Here is a 22,413-nt window from a genome sequence, read left to right as displayed (position 1 = left end):
GTGATGGTTATAATATTCCGCTTTTGTTGAAACTGTTTTAGCCGATTAAACTGTATGGTTATTTTGGAGGCTGTAGTTTGTGGGGCTGTTGGGTTGTATTGCGCTGTGTTGACAGGTGTCTGTATTATTTTGTCCACCCCATGTATATCGACAGAAACATCTGTATATAACGGAAACACCTGTCTGTACAATGCTCTACAGCAGGGCTGTTGTATTAGACTGCATTAGTTTTAGCTTGGTGTACCTAATAAACTGCCAACTGAATCTATTGTGGTGCTGACATATTTCATTTATTCTTTCTGTCCTTTATGGCTCTGGTAAGCTGCTCGAATGACTTCTTTACTTACACAAAAAGAGCTCTATCAATAGGTTTGATATTCTATTCTGTTTTGTTCTATTATATTATTCTCAGCTATATTTTATTCCTTTCTATTACTCTCTGTTCTGTTCTATTCTGTTACTCTGCACTATATTGTACTTTATTCTATGACCATCTACTCTTTTCTATTCCCCTGTACTATAGCTGTTAGACTGTTTCTCTCTACTGTATTATATTCTGCCCCATTGTTATTACTGTCTACTATATTCTATTCTGTTCGTTTCTACTCCTCTCTTTCTTTCTCTTCCTCTCCACTAGATTCTATTCTATTCTACAGGGACAGTAAAGTCTAATGGTTTTGTCCGCACTGAGATTTAAAAAGCTCACAACACATTCAGTGAAATGCAGCATGCCCGCTCCTACGTGCATTCTGAATGAGGCTAGTAGTGATATTTGCGTATAACAGAAGCACCGCCTCCCTCCCATTGGACAATGTCTACGTGAGGGCGTGGCAAGGAAAGATGAGAGTTGCAAATCCATGCCCTTACTGGGAAGACATGGAGCGCTATGGACACAGTCTACACGAATCAAGTAGGAATCTCAACTAAAGACATAAATATTTCTCCAGTTAGGAAACAGACGATTTGAGAGACTGAGAGGAAAGAAAGGGTGGCCCGGTTGAGGATGGAGTGTGCATTTGACGCACAGAATCTGATCTCCATTTCTTTGAGGAAAATCCAAAGCTCCAGGACGCAGAGAGGAGGCATCAAGCTCCACAAGAACTTACTGGTAACGTACGTACTGAGAAACGCCAGGCAGTTTTATATGAGCAAAAACTTGTCGCAAACGCAGAGGACGCATCAGTATGAGGACGTAGCTGCGGTCCGCGAAAGGCAAGAATACCTTGAATTGACTGGGAGCTTCACGGAGTTGGCCGATGACTTCTACTGCAACTTTACTGGGGTTGAGTCGGACACTTGGCACTGCGGAGCGCACCAGCCCCACGGCCAGCCTGCAGAGGTGGCGCACCAAGACGCATCTGCCTGCGCAATGGTCTCACCAAATGACTCTGAGCTCATGGTGTCGGAAGCCTGTTGGAGTTGTGCAGACAAATCCTCCTGGGAGTTACCTATCCCAAACACACAAGCCAACCAAAAGACTGTCCTGGACTTGGACACGCATGTTGTGACTACTGTCACGAATGGATACTTCCACTCAGACTGTTGCGCGCAGCCAAAACAGCCGCAGGGCGCGCAGTGCTACACGAAAAAGCGAAAGATGGACACAAGTTATCATATTGTTGATCCAGAGTTTTATTTGCCAGACTTTGGGCCAGTGCCATGCAAAAGAATGAGGACTGATGATGAATCATATTCAGACTCGGACCAGTTGGACAGCACAAACATCTCCAACCTGATCTCAGTGTTGGGTCCAGGTGGACTATCTGAGTTTGTGAGTTGGCAGCAGACGGACCTTGAGCAAATATTCGCCGCTCAAACAATTTGTTTAAAACATACACTGTTGACAGGCAGCGGGTGGACCAGAGCAATCGAAGCATTTTGATTTGTATGATTGTTTTTCTTTGTATCGCTTTATTTTATTGCTTTCAAATAAACCATGACACGACTGCAATTCTCTCTCTCCTCTGTTATTGAAAAATGTTGATGAAATGTGATTATATAGAGCAGTCATATTCATCTCGGATTAATTTTGCACCTGAACATTTCCAGTGTCAATTGATATAATTTCTCCACACAGTATAGATTAATGGTACCCTTGCATTTAAATCTTATTTTCTGGTGATTCGTTGGAGGGTACTGGAGTCTGCCTTTGGGTTGTATTTCCTGAAGAAATGAGTTTGACGCTGTTTCTCTGGAAGGATGTTTGACGAGCTCCATCATGTGGCTAGTAAAGATCTGTGCAGCCTCATGCACCAGACCAACGCGGAATATCATTCTGTAAATGTATTATTTATAGCAGGACCTACTTTTATTAATCAATAAAACTAACATTAATTATAAACACTGATGTGTTGGCCTTAAATTGCAACGTCTGCTCCTGGTGAATTATATCGCTATATTCGTATTAAGTGTGCGCAAGAGTGGCTTTATCATAGATAGACTATACATCAATGGGGTTTATAGTGACCTTTTAATTAAAAAAAAAAAAAAAAAGGATATAATTTTGACATTCTTATTCAATATACTATATAATTTGTGACTGACACAATCAAAACTAACGAATATTAGTTTAGTAATGGTTTCTATCCATCACGGGAATCCATTATTTATTTTTCTAGTAAAAATGGAAATAATGAAAATAGGTTAGTACAATGAAATGAGGCAGCTTTTATTGCTGAAAGAATTTGCGTTGATTATTCTCAAACGGCAGTCACGAATGTACCAAACTCCACTTGGAAAAATAGGAATTTTAGTTGGGAGCTCGCGGTTGTCTTTGCTCGCTGGGTCCGAGGGGGGGCGGACAGCTGAGAATAGACAGTTTGTTTGTCCTTGAGACATGACTGCCCGGGGGTCTCTCATCTATATTACCGGGACAGTAAAAGACTTCACCTCGTCTGTCTGACAATATGTTGGGTGTTTTTGTCAGATCCGTGGTGAGTCCGTTCTTTTTACATGTATTTTCTTTTAGTGCGTGATAACGAACGCAGCAGCATTACGTTTAGTTTTACGGCATCAGACTGAGTGAAAGGGGTGGGGCGCTGTACAGGACAACAACAATGTGACAATATTAGGTTAAAATGTAACTCATGTTTCACCACTGTAGGCTGTCAAAACGCCCGGCATGCTATTTGTAATGGCTGAGTAATATTTTACATTGTTGTTCGCAGCCCCTCATTGTTTCATTTTGCATAACGCCAGCCTAGCATAGCCGATAGCCTAAGGTTAGGTTAATGCGCATGCTGCCAAACGGACATCGGAAAAAGCATCATAGTGGTCATTTTATCCGCGGCTTATTTCCCTTTCAGTGCTATCCTTCTTTTTATATTCTTTGTTGTGACATGTATTGTTAAAAACTTAAAAACTAAAAATGGAACACCCGGGGTCAGGATGTTTTTATTTTGAAAACCATTGCCGGAAGTTCTTTATTGTATTCCGAATTACTTGAAAGAACTGAAAATTCTGCCCATTAATGTGAAATATTTATATCACTGCTTCGAAATTCATGTGTATTCCCACTTATAAACACGCATGTTAAATCCGAGGGCATTCCGTCCAATTTTTTTTTCCAATCTTACCATCATTATATCAGATAATGACTAAATATTGTCATCCAATATATCATGTTAAAATGTAACTCGTGTTTCACCACTGTAGGCTGTCAAAATGCCCGGCATGCTATTTGTAATGGCAGAGTAATATTTTACAGCGTTGTTCGCGGCCCCTCATTGTTTTATTTTGCATAACGCCAGCCTAGCATAGCCGATAGCCTAAGGTTAGGTTAATGCGCATGCTGCCAAACGCACATCGGAAAAAGCATCATAGTGGTCATTTTATCCGCGGCTTATTTCCCTTTCAGTGCTATCCTTCTTTTTATATTCTTTGTTGTGACATATATTGTTAAAAACTTAAAAACTAAAAATGTAACACACGGTGGGCAGGATGTTTTTATTTTGAAAACCATTACCGGAAGTTGACTAAATATTGACAACCAGCAGTGAGCATGAGGGCACAGATAGATTTCTTGTTTTCATGTGTGTTTGCTTTAGCTGCCATTCCAAAGGTTCAACAGTGTCAAGCTTATATTTATAAACTGGCAGAGCCTACAGCAATGGGTCCATTGCTTGGTTGTTTTGGTGTCACATTTCACATATGAAATCATCTTACTATAAAGCATATGCTTTTGTAAATAATTAGGAATGCTGTCCACAGCACTGAATCCAGTTCTTACTTGAGACCATTTGCACTGAGTCATTTACTATTTGAGGCTTCGATTGCATACACTTAATACTCAACAACACGTTGACACCTGGATTTATGAGGCAGCATCAGTCACCTCTGTAGTCCAATTAATCTTCTGGTTCAACTAGTCAGTCCTCTGTAAGATTAAATGTCAGTAATTACACTTTTATATCAATGCAGTGAGCCATGTATTGACATGTAGTCCGTTACAATACTTGAGCAAAGAGTAGCTGTGATACTTTCCCTGTGTTATATTTTTCCAGTGTAATCTGTAATGAGAGAGGAGTTTATCAAATTTGTGTCTTTTAGCTCCGGCCAGGCGTGGTGAAGCCATGTCGCCTGGTCAGATCAGTAACACGGATCCAAGAAAGGACCATGGTGCACCAGGAGGGTTTACCTAAGTTGCCTGTGCCATCCTTGAAGCAGACATTTGAGCGCTACCTGGCCACTCTGGAGCCCATTGTCAGTGAGGAGGAGCTGGAAAACACCCGGCAGCTGGTGGAGGAGTTTCTCAAGGGTGGTGTTGGGGAAAGGCTGCAGAAAGGCCTGGAGCGACGGGCACGCAAGACAGACAACTGGGTAGATATTTAGTTGTATTTAGCATTTTTATGTAGCAGGGTGGACAAACTGAGGGTAAATTCGTCTTGACTTGCAAGTGCCTTGACTTGACTAAACAGACTAAAGCCTACTAGCTGCTGAGTCTGAATCAAGGTCCTTTGTAGTTAAATGCACTGGGACTGACTTTTCATTTTGCAGTGAGGTCTATATGGCAGGCCACTGGGGGGAGACATGAGAGTATTAGTCTGACTCTGCAAATTCATGCTTACTTTACAGTTTGATATTGTTGTACAACGAGTTAATGTGAAGTCTTTTTGAAAGAATGAATCTGGATCTGTTCTTGTATCAGACATCTATATGTCTGTATGGAGTAACAAATGCAAATATTATATCCTGCTATCTGTCTACTGCTGTGTTTGTGTAGCTGTCAGAGTGGTGGATGCAGTCAGCCTATCTAGAGTGCCGTATGCCGGTGGCAGTCTACACCAGTCCCGGGGTTCTCCTGCCGCGCATGCACTTCCACGATCGCCAAGGACAGATGAGGTGAGAAAGCAGGATCCTATATCTAGGACCAGCCAAAGTTGCCAAGCTCACAAAAAACAGAACAGCCGGCGCTTTTAATGTGTGCTGTCAATTTATAAAGTTGTTTCCAAAAGTGATGACCTTCTGTTGAACTACAGTATAAACAAACTCATATGAAGCTGGAATTTCAAGCTGACCTTTGAGCAGGCTTCCCTTCGCATGCTGGCTATTTAAAGCATTGCTCAGCTGTTTTTGACTACTGTGACCCATGGGATATGTAGTTAAGATGGTGGCCCCAGAGAAATACTCCAGTGAAGCCAGTGCTAGAGTTTTAGGTATGCAGGGTACAATAGACTCTTCTTTTGTCAGCTAGTTACACAATTTGAATGACATTTACTTATTAACGTCTCCGTTCAGAGTTGACAACTGATAATTGAATTTCGTGTTGTCTGTGCACTCCTTATATGCACTGTAGCTCGTGGATATATATGCAAAATAAATAGGACAACATCATATGGTTGACAGGAACACGATTATATCTCTAATGCAGATTTGCTGCCAAACTGATTGCAGGAGTTTTGGACTTCAAAAAAATGATTGACACGTAAGTTTGCCTGAAACTAATACAAATATCATACTGTTGTAACAGAGATCGCATTATTACCATTTCATGCAGTTGGTCTACAAAACAGCAAATGGATAATGTGAGGTGCTGTTTCACAGTGAGACCCTGCCTGTAGAGTACCTGAGTGGGAAGCCGCTGTGTATGGATCAGTATTACCAGATCTTGTCCTCCTGTCGTATCCCTGGTCCAAAGAGAGATACTGTTGTAAATCACGCCATCGGGAAAACACCTCCCTCCCACATCACTGTGGTCCACAACTTCCAGGTACTCTAGATGGCACTGCTGTTCTTCTCCTTCTTGTATCCTCAACATTTCAGCAAGACGTTACAACATAAACTCATTTTACAATGTCAGTATCACCGGTGCAGTGGCTAAAAAAATTCCGGCTCTGTGGCTAAATGACCCTGACCTGGCTTTTCCCCCCAGTTCTTTGTCTTGGATGTGTACAACAGCGATGGCACCCCACTAACTATTGACCAGATTTACATGCAGCTGGAGAAGATTTGGAACTCCTCTTTGCAGACTAACAAGGAGCCGATTGGCATCCTTACATCGCAGCACCGCAACACCTGGGGAAAAGCCTATAACAACCTGATTAAGGGTAAGCAGGGGAATAAAAACTTAATAAAAACCCTCAGTATCAGCTAGATGCATCTTCTAATTAGAAAGCGTATTTGAGAGAAAATGTGTTTAGATCTTTAAGGCCGTTTATTCATCCTCAGATAAGACGAATAAGGAGTCAGTCCGTGCCATCCAGAAAAGTATCTTCACAGTTTGTTTGGATGCCCCAATGCCACGCGTGTCAGATGAGCTGTACCAGAGCCGTGTGGCTGGCCAGATGCTACACGGAGGAGGAGCTCGCTGGAACAGCGGCAACCGTTGGTTTGACAAGACTTTACAGGTCACTTTGAGGAAAAAATGACTACATCTAAAATAATAAACAGGAATATGGCAATGTCGTAGAATTTGAATGCACTTGTAAATCTTCCTCAGTTCATTGTTGGCGAAGACGGCACATGTGGACTGGTGTATGAACATGCACCTGCTGAGGGTCCACCCATCGTGTTTCTCATTGATTACGTTGTTAAATGCATGTAAGTTTAATTCAGTTTTTAGATTAGCGTTTTGTCTGTTTTCAAATGAACTCAAATCGACTTATCGTTCCATATTTTTCTCAACAGGCAGAAAACTCAAATAGTCCGCTCCCCAATGGTTCCCCTGCCGATGCCTCAGAAACTGCGTTTTAACATTACACCTGAGGTCAAGAGAGACATTGAGAAAGCCAAACAAAATATGAACATGTATGTGGAATGCAGTCATGATTATTACTATTGTCTCAGCTTTGATTTTGTGTAAATAACAATTTTCTTTGTTTTACTAGAATGGTACATGACTTAGATGTGAAGGTGCTTATGTTTTCTCATTTTGGAAAAAATGTGCCAAAGCAACATAAGCTGAGCCCAGATGCTTTTGTGCAAATGGCTCTTCAACTTGCCTACTTCAGGTAAGAAATCCACTTTGGTAGTTGAAAATTACCCTGGACATAGACATTAAGTGCACTGCATCATATATCCCATGTGTTGTTTTTGAAATCCAGGATGTATAATACTTGCTGCTCTACGTATGAGAGTGCATCGTTACGAATGTTTAAATATGGGCGAACAGATGCAATCCATGCAACTACTGTAGACTCATTTAAATTTGTCCAGGCAATGCAAGACCCAGCTAAACAGGTACTGTTGAACAACTAGAGTTTCAGAATTAATGTACAATTTAAGGCATGTAAGCTCTCTGACTGAACAGTACTGTCAACAGAACACAGAGAGGCTGGCGCTGCTACAGAGGGCCATTCAGACACATAAGGACAACACGTACAATGTGAGAGCTTGACTTCATCAATATAAAAGTCATTGTGATTTTCCCTGAAACCATCTGATTAATATAAGTTCTGTACACTCCACTTCTTTTCTAGGCAATTCATGGACAAGCGATAGACAGACACCTCCTCGGGCTGAAGAGGCTGAGCATTGAAGACCTAACCTCCATGCCTGAGATATTCATGGATACTTCTTTTGCTGTGGCTCAGCATTATAATCTCTCCACCAGCCAGGTATATTTGCATCTGAGAAAATCCAGAATTTATTATATCTGAGCAAATTATTATGTGTCATCACATTTGTTTGTCTGAGTATTTGCCCTCATCTCTCTTCTTTCTCCGTGTCCAGGTTGGCTCCAAGACAGACTGTGTGATGTGCTTTGGTCCAATGGTGCCAGATGGCTACGGAGTGTGTTACAATCCCATGGATGAGCACATCAACATCGCCATCACAGCCTTCAACAGCGTTGAGGAGACAGACGCTGCCAAGTTTGCCCAGGCGGTAGAGGATGCTCTGTTGGACATGAGAGCTCTCCTGGAAGACACAGCTACAGTCAAGCAGTGACCCCACACTGGAGCCTGGCATGGTGTTTATGTCCCACTGGGCCGTATGGGAGCTTGAACTGAACCGTTGCCGGAGTCGCTGGCAGAGTGCCACGCTGGCAGAGACGCACAATGTACTGAGTGTGTTGGAGCTGAGGGGAAAACTGTTTTCAAAGGATTGTGGGAAGTGGAATGTGTGATGGTTAATGCACTCCCTCTGAGATGAGAAGCAATTCTCTATGATGGAAATTCTATATTTTATTATATGGTGTTATATGTATCTATAAACTTTACAGAACATAATTTGCTAAATGTAATAGTATAAATATTTTTTTTCTTTGTTCATACTTAACCAGTTTCTGCTGCAGTCTTCAGAATGACATTGTCCTCACTTGACTTAAAGATTTTGAGTGCTTTGGTTTGTTTATTATTTATTTCAGGTCAAAATAATTAACCAATAATTCTGAAAATCAAGTTTAAAAGGATCTTGTTTTCTACTCAGTCTTTCTACTGAACAGAATAGAATTAAATGGCTGTTAGAAAAACCTAAGTATTCTAAACTAAAGAAATGTTAAACATCTAAATCGAAACCTCCTCAAGATAGGTAATATTTAGTATCAAAGACTCATAAAGGAATATTCAGCTCTGAAGCTTCCTTGGGAATGCAGGTAGTCTCCATGAAATTCGATCTCAGCCATATTTCCAGAGGAGTGCCACAGAAACAGCTGTTGGCCTTTAAATACATTGGTCTTTAAGATTTCCATGTCCCGGATCTGAACAAGAAAAACAAGACAAAATATTGCAGCAGTTATTACACTTGCACTTTTTTCCTACCAAGTATGCAGCACGATGAAACATCAACATGAGTTAAAGAGCTTGTCTGCACCATAATGTATGTAGACTGGGAGTTGGTGGTGTTGAATACTAATCCTATGTGCAGCGCTTGGATTCTGATCTTCACCGAGGGAGGGGCATTGATGAGCACTCGACAGGTGTGGTTAGTGTTGGATGTTGTTGGGTTCTCAAAGGCACCGCTGGGGGAAAACAGCTGAATGTCACAATCTGTGGGGCGAAGACAAGGAATATTTCATCTTTGGTGAATGAATGGGGTAAACAAAATACATACGAACACGTGCTGTCAAATACTGTCCAATGCAATGAGTGTTTCATTTGTGAGGGTCAAACTGTTGAACATTTGTTGAAATTGTGTTAGACATGCTATAGTTTGTAGCATTAAAGCTTTATAATATTTTCATGTTCGCAATATGTATTGCCGGGCTTTTGTATTGATTTGCATTAGACTGTGCAAGTGCTCACACTGTTGCATATATTTTTCTAGATTTAGTTTTGAACCTTTGTGTTGCAAAAGGCTCCAACATCGGGCTAAATTTACTTCTAGATCCATTTCAAGTAGCAAGTAAAACATCCTCTTTCATAAATCATCATCCTATCTTTTGAGACTATAAACAGAATATCTTTTGGGCCTTAACAAAGTACAACTCTTTAGCCCAGCTCTGTACACAATGGCCATACACACTGTCTTACCCTGACGGTGGCTCCTCTTCATGTTTTTCTGTGACTTGTAGGTGAACACAATCCCATTCCCAGGGGTGAGCAGATTTTGACGAACCAGCAAGACGTTGGTTCTACTGGTCACTTCACTACTTGCTACCTGCGCACACTTCCTCAGGAATGCCAGTCGGTCAAAAAATGCCACATACTCCTCTGCAGGAACACATGCACAGAGTTACAGACATTTGGTGCAATAGCCATGGCATAGGAAGTACCATTCTTTATATGTTTTAAAAAAATAAAACATACTTTTTCTGCAGTTCAAGGAGCTAGATTCCACTCTAATGTGTATAACCTCATCAAGAGGTCGACCTATGGACACTGTGCAGCGGCTGGTTACATCTCTCAAATCCACTGTGCCAGATTCCTCCAGCAGTAGCTGTCCACATGCACCTGGAAAAGAGCACACACTGGTATGATAATCCTGCATCTGCCTTGACCCCTTACTGAAAATGGGTAAGGAGTCCAAGTGTTTATGCCTTTAGGGGTTGGGGTGCTGGTCTGTGGGATGGTGGTGGCCTCTGTTGGACTTGGGGGAAGATGGCCCATGCGGTGCTGTGGTGTATCTTTGTAGCTCAGAGTGGGGGACGGGAGGGGGTCGTCTGTGAGGTTAACCAGCATGACAGTCCGCGTTGCAGTGGTGATGTTAGAGGCCACATCTGATGGGGGCGACACATCTCTGCAGCCGCCCGTGTTGCAACCCTGGATGGTGATGGGTTTGGGCATGTGCATGCAAAGCAGAGGGCTGAGGGGCTCCGGCTTAGAGGGGCCGAGACAGGACACAGCTCTGGACTGGATCCCATATCCACAGGGTACTGAACACTGGAGAGGAACACAACACAGGAGGTAAGCTCAGGTCATACTGTCAGCAACATCATGCATAGGCAGCCATCAGTATTATATACCACAGAATAAAAGGTATTCAGGTAGACAGTGGACATGTGGAAAACTATCATAGTATTGGGGGTTATGTCTGGAGTTAAACGGGGGGGGGTTTAGAGTCCTCTTTGCTGAAGGTTAAAAACTGTTAAAGGGCCACACCAGTCTATCTCTAGTTTTGCATTACCTTTTGTCAGTGTTACATTATTATTGTATGGTAATGAAATTTAAGTGCAGACTAGTTTAAAAAGTGTGCACTGCATAACTTCATAATAATAATGGACAAAAATGAGTGTGGACTTGAAAGAGTCTGATAAATGATTTTCATACTGTATGGAAAAATAAATGAAGCCAGTGGATTTGTGAAATTGTAAAAAATAAAGTAGCACAGTTTACAGAATGGTTGAAAATGATGTAAAGTAGGTATAATTTGAAAAAAATTAGCTAAAACACTGGTATGAATGGTATGTATTACACACACATGAAAGTACAGAAATTGAATAATAGGAAAAATGCCAAGACTATTACCTCTACTATCATTAGAAATAATAATTTTTCTATTTTTACCAGTTTGTATTCATACTCTCATTTCTCTTTTTCCTCATTGTACTATTGCTAGTTCTTCATCTTATCTTGGGCTGCAACCGATGATTATTTTCGTGGTGGATTAATCTTACAATCATTTGCTTGATGAAATGATTCATCATTTGGAATATACGGCGTCTGAAAATAGTGAAAACGATCCACCACAATTTCCCAGATCCCAAGGTGCAGCCTTGTTTTGCGTGGCCAATGGTCCAAAACCCACAGATATTCAATTTAGAGTGATATAAAAAGCAGCAAGTCCCCATTGGAGTGGCCGGAACTGGAGAATAATTGACAAGTGATCTAAATGATTAATAGACTATCAAAGTTTTCTGTCAGTGGATTAATGGATAAATCAGTGTATCCTCTCAGCTTTTATCAGATCCAGTCTAATCAAATCTAATTTGATTTTCATATTCCTGTGAAATGTACCTGGCTCCATGGCTTCACCTCCCACCTGAAGGTGCAGACTTGCACCAGGCAGGGCACTGTGGTGGCCGGTTTGACAGCTGCATGGCAGTTTTCCTCTGGCACCACACTCTCCTTGCCGTGGACAAATTGGACACAAGACACAATCCTCTGAGCTACACCCAGGTCACAGGACACAGAGCAGGGTGACGTCCTGAATACCTTCCACCTGGACAAGTGACAGTGGTAGTGGGATCGCTTTTGCCTGTTCAGAGATTGACTTGGACCTGTGTGTGTGTGTGTGTGTGTGTGTGTGTGTTGTGTGTGTGCGCGTGTGTCCCTGTGTTTGCGGGTCATTTACCTTGCCGGGCAGCTATGGGTGTTACATGAAACCACTGCTGTGGGTTTGAGTAAGTCACTGCACTCCGAATCCTCCACAACCACCTCCTCCCCCTCTGCTTCCTGAGCACAGTACAGCACCCTGTTGGCCACCCCTCCTCCACATGTTACACTGCAGACTCCTTGCTTAGAGCGCCACCTGCTTGTTAAAAATATCTTACTGCTGTCATTTGTTGGATCCCTGTTTTAAACAACATAGCTACCTTTCTCTAAATTCATACATAGTGTACTACATACTACAGGAAAGTATGACACTTAGGTATCTCACATGGGTGGGCAGGGAGATGTGTTGCAGACCTCAGACTGAGGAGAGGGTTTTGTAGAAGCATCGCAGTGGAAGTCAGGCACCCCCAGTCTGGTCTGGTGGTCCACACAGGAAAACCACACCTGCAGGGTTCCTACATAAGCATCAGGCTTTGGTTGACCTTATCTGATGAAGACGTACTGCTTCTAAGTGAAGGTGAGTATATTTTTACACTTACCTTTGCCACAGGTCTTTGAGCACTGGCTGATAACAGGGCTCCACACATACACAGGAGCTTGTCTAGAGCGTGGCAGAAAACCAGGCTTTTGCATGGGCTGGTCCTGGTCAAGAAAACAATGTTTAGACATGCTTCACATTGTGAAACACAAATTTTAGTCATTTTCAACTTTACCTCTCCCTTAGATTGCCACCCAATGGGACAAACGTCTACCACACAGGGCACAAAATCAGATGGTTTGATCTGCTTTGAACAAAAGCTTTGATCCACTTCAACATCCTGACCAATTTCTGGCCGGACACATGAAACGACACGTTTCGCTTCTCCTGGCCCACACACTGCCGAGCATTCCCCTGGCTCTGAAACACGCCATCTGTGAAAACATGTGGGTTTTCACATACAAACTATTTATTTCACAAGTTCTAATACTGTTCGAACTGAGGTAGCAGGACAACATCTGAAACCATTCATATTCTGTGGTCAAAGGATGTTACGTGACCCATGCACACGGTATTTAATAAATACAACTCATGATCAGCACCTAATGTACAGTGTTGACTTTATACCTGGCAGGACAGTGTTGCAGGTTACATTTTTTGACAGCGTTTGGAGCTGAATCAGGTGGGCATTCTGAATCTGGAACCTGCACCACATCACCTCCATGTTTCTGAACACATCTTACAGGACGCACCTGCTCTCCTCCGCCACAGGAGGCACTACATGGCCCAAATTTCCCTGTATCCCACCTATAAAACAGTAGATTATTCACGTGTACCCATTTGTGCTGAACTGTAAGTGTAAGTCAGTCCAAAAGGAAAAACACAGAGATGAATATGAACCTAACCTGGGGGGACAGGGTGAGAGCTGACAGGTTGTCTGGAGTGGTACAGGTGGCGGAGGTGTTCCACAATTGTGTTCATCCAAACGGCTGTTTGTATCTTCATCTGCACAGACATATACATGCTTCTGTACACCTGTAAAAAAAATAATATGTGTAGAAAGAAAAACTAACTTTAAGAACACCTTCAATTAAATTATCCATGACTTTTCTTGAGTTCTTGGGCATTTTTTTTACATTTCAGATTTTACACTGTTGCATAGCTTTAATGTGAACATTTATAGCAAAGGGGGAAGTTTAAGACTTAATTGCAGTATTTTAAAAATTATTTGCATGGCTTTAAGTTGCAATTAAGGAGATTTACAAGGGACTAGCATGGATAAGGAAAATAAAATATACACATATATATATATATATATTAAACAAGTGTTTCATGTTATCACATTTTTTTTACTGTATGTGATCCTTCAGTTAATCAGTTCAGTGGACATTTCATGGCATTTTCCTACTGAAAACATCTGAGATCAGAACAATGACAAAATGAATTTGGCATATTCAACATGTAAGAGTGGTTACAACAGAAAGACATGGGTTATGGGACAAAAGCTCGCTCAAAAAGGTCATTACTGTTGCAAACTATTATGCAAAAGCCTCCTTCTGGGAACTCATTGGTGAAAGCCACTGGCTCCTGAAACAAAAATGGTTAGACTATAATGTGCAGTCTGTGAGTCTGTAAGGCCATCAGCCACAGAAATCATTTTATTAAGTTGGTTTTTCTTTTTATGCTTTTCAATATTACTCGTAATAACCAGCTACTTACCTGATCCACAGGATACAGAGCAGGGTGTTGTAAAGACAACCCATTTGCCTTTAGATGTGATGCCTGTCGAGTCACCGTTTCCAGTAGGTACATAAAACTGGTAACTAATGTTTGGATTTGTTTTCTCGCCATATTCTTTTCCATATTTGCGATAGACCTGCAAGGAGAAAAATCAGTGTAAAAGTTTCCATTCATAAAAAAAGAAATATATAAATATATAAATATATATATATATATATACATATATATATACATACATATATACATACACACACACACACACACACACACACACATGAAAGCTACAACCCTTTAGTTAACATTTCAAAAATTGTTTGTAGGTCACTGAGATCGTCTGTCCTGACCTGTATGTTTATCTCCTGTTGCAGCGGTCCAGGCAGCAGCAGCTCCTCCATTGCGGGTAAAAGGTCAGGGGTCAGGTGGAGGCGGTATTCTAGGCGGTTATCATCCAGTGGGGAGGGGTGGGTCATATTCAGTGCCATGCTGCCGGTTCCAGACACAATATACCGATCCCCAACCATTACAGCTGTAGACACAAATGCCAAAAACAACTCCCAGTTTTAGTCCTGTGACTCCTATTGTAGAAACATAAATATCTTGTAAAGTGATGACACTCACCCATGTGAGTGAAGAGAGGTGCCCTGTTTACAATATGAACCTGTGTGGCATTCACTGGCAGAGAGAGAAAGGTGGTATACTCTGAAACAGAAAGCACTGAATTGTAACTCAGGGAGGACAATACAGGAATTATTATTATTAATTAATCTATTGATTGTTTTTGCATTTAACTGGTTTAGCATTTAGTCTAAAAAATGTAAGAAAATAGTGACAAGTTCCATCATATGTTCCTTGATCACAAGAGGAAATCTTAAAATTGCAGCAAATTATCACATTTGACAAGCAGGAATCAGGGAGTGTGATACTTTCGCTTAATAAATCATCAAAATAGCTGTCAGTTCATGAATTCATGATATGTCACAAAATGTATTCAATAATTATACACTGGTGTTTTCTACCTCTGGCCTGACCAGCACTGTAGGAATCAGAGGTCAAACCGCAGGACGATCCATCTCCACCACATACCCCACACATATCCTTCACTTTCCCAGAGTGTAACACACCGTCACAGCCAAACAGCTGATCAGAGACAAACAGTGAATTTAAAAAGGTGTCGGACTGAGTGTAAAAAAAAAATGAGAAAGAGTAAAATTGCATCTGCTTTTCTGGGATGTTTAATCATCTGCACCTGGCACGTCCCTCTTAGACAAGCAGCTATAGAGCCAAAGGGAGCCGGACTGTCTGACCCACAGCGAGTCCCGTCCACAAACTGAGAGCCACGGCTCACTATGAAGTTTTCTCCAGCTGACTGGCACATATATCGGCACTGCTCATCCCCTGGTTTTGACAGGGACAGATTACAGAAGAAAATGCTAGAGATATAGTTTTATTCACTTTACACCTGGAAAAAATAAAGTTGTTCTTTAGGCCCACCTTGTGCAAAGCCTACAGCGGGGATCCATGTGTAGAAGGAGGCCGTGTTTGGTAGCAGGAAGAGAGGATGGAGGTCTGTCTGGGAACACTGCTCTTCCATGAAATCTAGCTGGGTGCGCTCACATGGCTACAGCAACACCAGTGGTAAAAGAAAAAAAAAAAAAAGCAACGATTTTGGAACTTTTCCAGCCTGATGATAGTGTTTGAAACCACCAATGACAGGCTTGCACCCAAAACCACTGCAGAGGCATTCATAACAGGACATTTCTCTTCATCTAAAATTGATTGTTCACGTTGACCCCAGCTCGTGGTCTCACTTTTAACTGACTTCTTTGCCTCCAATTATCTGAGTTCTCCAATCAATGCTCATATTTTTGGAGGCTTCTTGTGGGAGCACCGGCTGCGAACTACTAACAAAAAAATCATTAAAAAGTGGGACAATTCTTGGTACAATGATCGGCTAAGCAAACAGTATTGACCCGCTTTATGGGGGCCCACTGTAAACATAACTAGTCAGAACATACCTGCTGGTGACAAAGTTCAGCCTCAACATCCAGACCCCGGCAGTCATTCCCTCCGAAAGCAGGTCTGAAAATGATACATGACAGATATTTTACAAAATAACAAGTGTCGTCTAGAATGATGCTTGCATCATATTGTTACCTCGGGTTGTTGCATTGCCGTGTGCGGTGAGTGACTCCCCCACCACATGTCCGTGAACAGGGGGAGAACTCAGACCAGCTGGACCAGGAGCCATGCACCACCACAGAAGAGCTGAACTCATCTGGAGACACACAACGCCCCTTCAGACACCACTGCATAAAAAAAACAAACAAAAAAACAAAAAAACAAAAGACAAGAAATACACTTGTGCCTACTTTTGGTAAATAAAGACATAACTGATAGCACCAGAATTACTCACTGATCACAGAGCAGTACCTGATTTGGTGCACACTCTGTCCCGTCCAGCAGTGGAACCAGGAGACGTTTGCAGGAGCTGTCATCATCAGGGTTAATGTGACAGGACAGAACACGACAAGCTGGCTGATGGAAAAAGAAAACCACTATTATAACCATGACTAGAAATCCGGTAAGAATGTATATATTTGATGTGAAATGCCCCCTGGTGGTGCCAAGCTGCGATCACAGGTGACTTACCAGGTCAGGATTGGTGAAAGAGCAGGCTCTTGCAGTGCTACCAAAAGCTATACGACACTGGTCATCAACTCCGTAGTACAGACCAGGCTTCCAGTCTTGTAGGGAGCCCTCCATTGCAGGCAGGTCGTTTACACACTCAGCCTTCCCTTCACTGGGAACACCAACGCATGTGACATCTCACTCCTAAACTACTTACAGTATAAAGACTTAATGGGTTTTTCTATGCTTATGATGTTTTAAAGATTGTCAAATCAGGTGAAAACATTTCAGCGTGACTTATCGGTGCAATGCCCCTTCAACAGTGCCAGGTCTGCATGATGAATGAGAGACATTTTCATGCACAGCTGCTCTGAACAGGTTAGCCCACCTGAAAAATGTGAGCAGCTGCTGTCTGCTGCAGGGGGACCAGGTCAGATCCACACTGTTGTAGCCTCCATCAGAGGCCATCATGAACCCACTCCTGCTGCAGGCGTTTCCCACTCCATCATGGTTGATTCCAAAACTGGGTGAAATGAAGTATGGCATTACGCATGCTTAAAAGAAAGCGCTGCCTAATAAGTTTTTTACGTTGTAACGTGAATTTTAAAAGGGATTTTGGTACAATGTAATGTGTCTTGATCACTTCTTTGAATTTGTTTTACCTGTGGCCAATTTCGTGAGCAATGGTGATCCCCAGATCAAAGCCTGTGTCCTCTGTGATCACACAGCTCCATTCATTGGAGCAAGCCCCACCCAGCTGCGCTACTCCCCGAACCTGCTTGTTCCCATTAGGCAACACCAGGTCGTACCTGTTCGTGATGGAAGATATACAGTAAAACATGGCTTGTTCATCCATAAAGTATGAAACATCAACTTATAACACAGCGAGATACATGCAGCCAACAAACCTTGTAATGTACAACAACAGGTCAGCATGTAGTGGGTCGGTATCATTGGAGGGGTTTATCCTTCTGCCCCAGTCACACACACTTCTGAGAGATGAGGTGATGTTGGTAGACATTTGGATTTCTGGCTAGAAAAAGGAAGACAGTAGCAAGAGAGGAAAGACGCTGCTAAGAAGACCAAAAGAATGCACAATGGTCTTCTCTCCTTCCATCTTGGCTCTCTAATCTTCTATCCACCACATTTATACCTTCTATAGAATAATCGTATATTCCATAGTAGCAGAAATGTAAGATTATTCTACTTTTCCACACATTCAAAGTCTCTCTTGATAACAGAATTGGCTGAATATCAAAGTTACATGTACAGCTATTGAACTTTTGGATGACAGCGCTGAGATACCACGGTTAAAATCTGCTCAGTTCTAAATTGAATTCGAGTTGTAACAGGGAGCCTCTTACCTCTGGCTCCGACAGGATGATCATGCGGACCAGGTGCACCCGCATGTTGGCGCCCAGGGTCATGTCTCTCAACATCTCTGAGGCCTGGGTGGAAATTGCTATATATGTCAGTATATAATATATTTCAGGATGAGTGTAATGGGACTATGGTATTGCAGTGCACTCTCTAGAGCTGGGTATGGAAACACGTCAACATACAACATCTGAATGGATTTTTCACAAGAACTTGGTTTACCTTTTACTTTTCTTCATTATTTATTGACTATGCCTTCTTTAAGCCTCACGGTGCTGCAAATAGTGTTGGTTTAAGTTTGTTCCACTAGCTGTTCTCATACATTAGTTTTAAGGCACATAAATGGCAATCAATAGAACATGGGCTGGCCAGAAAACCGTCCTTTTACTGTATGTATTTGCGCAGACTTACAATATTGAGGTTGGTGAGGATGTATCTTTCTGTATCCTGCTTGTGGACCTGCTGGACATCAGGACCTACCACCACCAGCAGTTCCAGATGGGTGATATCAGACATCAGGGCTGACCGTCGCAGCCGCCCACTCTCTGTGAACAAAAAGAAGACACAGTAGAAACATGCACCAGAAATTTGCTTATGTATATAGCTACTGTTATTTAGTTAAACAGGTATAGGAAAGTCTTTTATATGTCAGCTGACCTTACAGTATAGGATGCATAAGATACTTCTGATAGTGTAATATATGAGTCTTCATACTGCCATAGGAACACATACCAGAGGCATCAGGAGAAGAATCAGGATAGGAAACTATATCTCTTTGACTGGAGGAGTGATGAAATAGCTTCTGGAGGGAACAAACAATAACACCATTTTTAGCTCCTTTAGAAACAGAGGCTTTAAACCTGTAACTAAATTTAGATCTGTGGCCCAAAATACTGAATGAAAATACAAAAATATTTTAAGGCTGTGGTTTTTTCAGGGTTATCATGTAAATCCACTGAAACACAGTTATGACTCTCAGCAGGTAGTCGGTTCCCACAGGAAGATAAACAGTTTAAAGTTGAAGAGTTCAATGTACTTTACAGAAGTCCCGAGCAGTGGAATCACTAACCGCTGGGATCCTGTTCACCCACAGCTTTCCACCTACCTCGTCCAATGGAGATCTCATTAGAGCGCTGAAGCCAGGCCGCAGTAACAGCAGACAGAGCAGAGTCATAAAAACCATGTTTCCCCTCTTCCTGTGCGTCTACCTGCTATGCTTTAGCGCTATGACAATATGTGATCCTTCTACTGAGGCAGGACAGAGCCCAGCCAAGGGGGTATGAGTAACATGTGTTTATGTAAACAGTAGGGACAAAGTTGATGAGTGACACACGTCATTTGCTGTTTTTTTCCAACTGTGGGACCAAGGGGACAGCTCTCATTGGTTGGGTGTTTTCTGTTCTTTATTTTAATGCTTTAACTAATTTGTGCATGCTTTATTTAGTAACCAAAATCCACCTTTTGGATGCTACCCATATTTTTTATTTAGGCCTTTCACAGCTGCAATCACTGCTGAATTAATCCCAATTATTTTAAATAATCTGAAGTGTTGTTTCTTGATGTCGCCAATAGAGGGCAGGCACAATCCTGGAAGAAACTGGGAGGGAGCTCACAGATTCCTCCACAAGTGTGTAACAAAATGTCATTCTCTATGTCTATGACAGATGAAAAAATTATCTAATGCTAAATTACCTATTTGGAAGATAGGAGATTCACACTGGAAACAATACAACAACTACGGTAAAGATAGAACTGCCATGCTTATTCCTCTGGGTCATGGCTATATTTATTTTCCTTTACTACTTAAACTGGGCCACATGAAAGACTTTTCTCTCTAGCTTCAACTATTTATAGTGAATTTTTTTTTTTAATAATTTGGCGGTAGGGAAATAATTTTAAATATATCCCTATGCTATGAGACCTAAAAATAGGGCCTATAGATTCCATCCTACTTCTAACACACTGCAGGTTTGTGCTGTTGATTCATCTTTATTGCTTTATTGCTTATGGGCAACCTTTTCTTCCTGCTATGATAATGACACAAATGTCCAGCAATAACAGGAATGTATTCCACCGTTTAGATAAACTCTAAAATGTTTTCACCATGCTGCAGAAAGTGCCCCCCCTCCTCTCCTGAGGGCGTATAGTTTATATCCATAAAGCTAGGATTCAAGCCCATCTGCCATTAGTCTGCCTGATATCTGCCGGTTGTCAGTCTGAATTAACAGCTGGGTGTCACAGGCATTACAACAGCATCGCTACTCCACTAAAACCTCAATGCCCTGCTGGATTTATCAAGCACGACTGTGATAAGTGTTGTTGGATCCTCATGCCCATGTCTGTTCAGAAGAGGGTAGGGATTGTATATTTATGACGTCCTAAATTATACATCTCCAGCCATATGGGATACTCAAGTGGGCACAACAGATGATGCCTCGGGAAAATGTTTTTTTTTTTTTGGTTGCATTTCCTGAAGAAGGAGGATGTTGTTCATGAAACGAAGTTGAACACTCAAAAGCAAAAAATCTCTGTTATTCTCTTAGACAGATACAGTCACATTTTTGTTGTTTTGTTTAACAGTATTTGATTGATAGAAAATGATTAAGGATGTTAATATCGGGAACTAGCATGGGAAGTGCAGGCCTGACAGACTGAACAATAAAATAATTGAATCTCTCGCCTTGACCATGATTTTTTTTATCGTGCAGCCTATCAATTGTTATTATAACCAGAGGGCCTTGGTTAAATCTAGCACTCCTTTCATGTCTGACTCACTGAAGCCACATTTCTTTTCAAAGTTTGACGTGTGACTATTTATAAAACTGCCAGAGAATGGATCAGATGTTGAATCAAAGTTACAGCCATACATAAAAATATCACCACCAAAAGGCCTCATAACGTCCGCTCTTCAAATATATGGGTGTTTCTGTCAATCGTTATGTGCTTTGTTTATGAGCGACTCTGTCTTCAAGTTGTATTGTAAGAAAATCTGTAAACTCCAAATTATTTCCTCCTGTCGATGGAGTTTTTCTGCTAATTAAGACAAATTTTGTGTTGATGGCCAACCCTGAGGTGATGACTTTCCAGCATGTAATGCAATACTCAGGGTGCTGACACTCCGTGGCACTACAAAATATACAGATATTTTCCAGGCAGTGGTTTCCTCCCAGTAGTCCCCCAGCTATTCTAGCATATGTCAGCATATCATAGGGATGTGAAGATGCTGCAGGGGCATTTAATGATGCCCCTGCAGCGTCCCCTGCACTGAGGATGACGATCATGGTGTGTGATTTCTGACGAATGGACAAATATCTGCATGTAATTACACAGTTTTCAGCACAAGTGCTTTTGTAGTAAGCGTTTGAATGATAGGAAGAAAAAGGAGAAATGACTGTCAGTAACTTCAGTAAATTCCATACTTTCTACTGTAACGGACTATAACATACTAAGCACAGAAGAATGGGAGTTGGATGCAATAGAAACATATTTTTGACGTCTCTAGAGACACTGTTTTCTGATACATAAGAGTGGGATAATCTAAGATGTGTTTCCCCTCTGACTTCTATAAGCAATACAGCTGTGACCAAAAAGGAATAGAAATTATGTCCTGAGGAAACGATGATTTAAAAAACACTAATATAAAAGTAAATTATATCAGAGAACAACTTTAATTGTTTCCCTTTCCATTCAAATGTAATCTAAGTTTAGCTCAGTTTACTCTCTGTCTTTGACTACCACCCACACTGTTAAAGATAAAATATGTTTCTAAAAAGAATCAAGCCTTTACTCAAAATCTGCCTGGTCTGATGAGAAATCCTCTAATGATTTACCCCATTTTACTCTGGCCTGGTTCTCCTGTGCCTTGTTCCCTCTATTCCTATGAGACAACTGTAACTGCAGTTGACTGCAATAAGGGACTGCAGGGAAGGGCACTGAATACTAAGCTGGCCAAGTCAGACAGCCTACATTTAGATCCAACCCTCCCATGAATGGGCAGAAAACTCCCATTGGGCTATAGAATGGTGGTGTAGCAGCTGTTAA

At 41.6% G+C, this 22,413-nt stretch overlaps 3 protein-coding genes across 4 annotated transcripts; 2 read left to right on the top strand and 1 right to left on the bottom strand.

Annotated features, from left to right (window-relative positions):
- The first annotated feature begins 868 nt into the window (after nt 1-868).
- LOC120805457 (immediate early response gene 5-like protein) lies at nt 869-2,287 on the top strand. The gene has a single exon (XM_040155696.1). It carries the CDS (start codon nt 1,004-1,006, stop codon nt 1,880-1,882), a length of 879 nt encoding a protein of 292 aa, XP_040011630.1. The 5' UTR covers nt 869-1,003; the 3' UTR covers nt 1,883-2,287.
- A 491-nt stretch (nt 2,288-2,778) lies between these two features.
- Nucleotides 2,779-9,622, top strand: zgc:154046 (uncharacterized protein LOC562075 homolog). Of its 2 annotated transcripts, none has more exons than XM_040155280.1 (14): nt 2,779-2,933; nt 4,570-4,818; nt 5,222-5,340; nt 5,870-5,923; nt 6,043-6,208; nt 6,371-6,545; nt 6,667-6,845; nt 6,938-7,038; nt 7,126-7,245; nt 7,326-7,448; nt 7,542-7,677; nt 7,760-7,822; nt 7,917-8,054; nt 8,170-9,622. In XM_040155280.1, the coding sequence occupies exons 1-14, from the start codon at nt 2,907-2,909 to the stop codon at nt 8,383-8,385; spliced, it is 1,866 nt and encodes a 621-aa protein (XP_040011214.1). In that variant the 5' UTR covers nt 2,779-2,906; the 3' UTR covers nt 8,386-9,622. The 2 variants fall into 2 exon arrangements, with proteins under 2 accessions (XP_040011214.1, XP_040011213.1); XM_040155279.1 differs by having other exon boundaries at nt 4,549-4,818.
- On the bottom strand, nt 8,958-19,630 carry adamts13 (ADAM metallopeptidase with thrombospondin type 1 motif, 13). Its single transcript, XM_040155277.1, has 29 exons — nt 19,478-19,630; nt 19,105-19,174; nt 18,784-18,917; nt 18,360-18,443; nt 17,904-18,028; nt 17,658-17,804; nt 17,384-17,518; nt 17,017-17,167; nt 16,798-16,902; nt 16,522-16,673; nt 16,383-16,446; nt 15,859-15,985; nt 15,614-15,762; nt 15,384-15,504; nt 14,986-15,066; nt 14,712-14,893; nt 14,347-14,503; nt 13,533-13,662; nt 13,255-13,434; nt 12,863-13,061; nt 12,689-12,791; nt 12,475-12,604; nt 12,169-12,345; nt 11,832-12,036; nt 10,415-10,757; nt 10,185-10,328; nt 9,909-10,088; nt 9,250-9,425; nt 8,958-9,136 (listed from the first exon to the last, which is right to left on the bottom strand). The coding sequence occupies exons 1-29, from the start codon at nt 19,553-19,555 to the stop codon at nt 8,981-8,983; spliced, it is 4,185 nt and encodes a 1,394-aa protein (XP_040011211.1). The 5' UTR covers nt 19,556-19,630; the 3' UTR covers nt 8,958-8,980.
- Nucleotides 19,631-22,413: the final 2,783 nt, after the last annotated feature.

This window comes from Xiphias gladius, chromosome 19 (assembly GCF_016859285.1).
Source record: "Xiphias gladius isolate SHS-SW01 ecotype Sanya breed wild chromosome 19, ASM1685928v1, whole genome shotgun sequence".
NCBI lineage: Eukaryota > Metazoa > Chordata > Actinopteri > Istiophoriformes > Xiphiidae > Xiphias > Xiphias gladius.
Note: the sequence above shows the minus strand (reverse complement) of the source record. Positions and strands in the feature narration are given on the sequence as shown.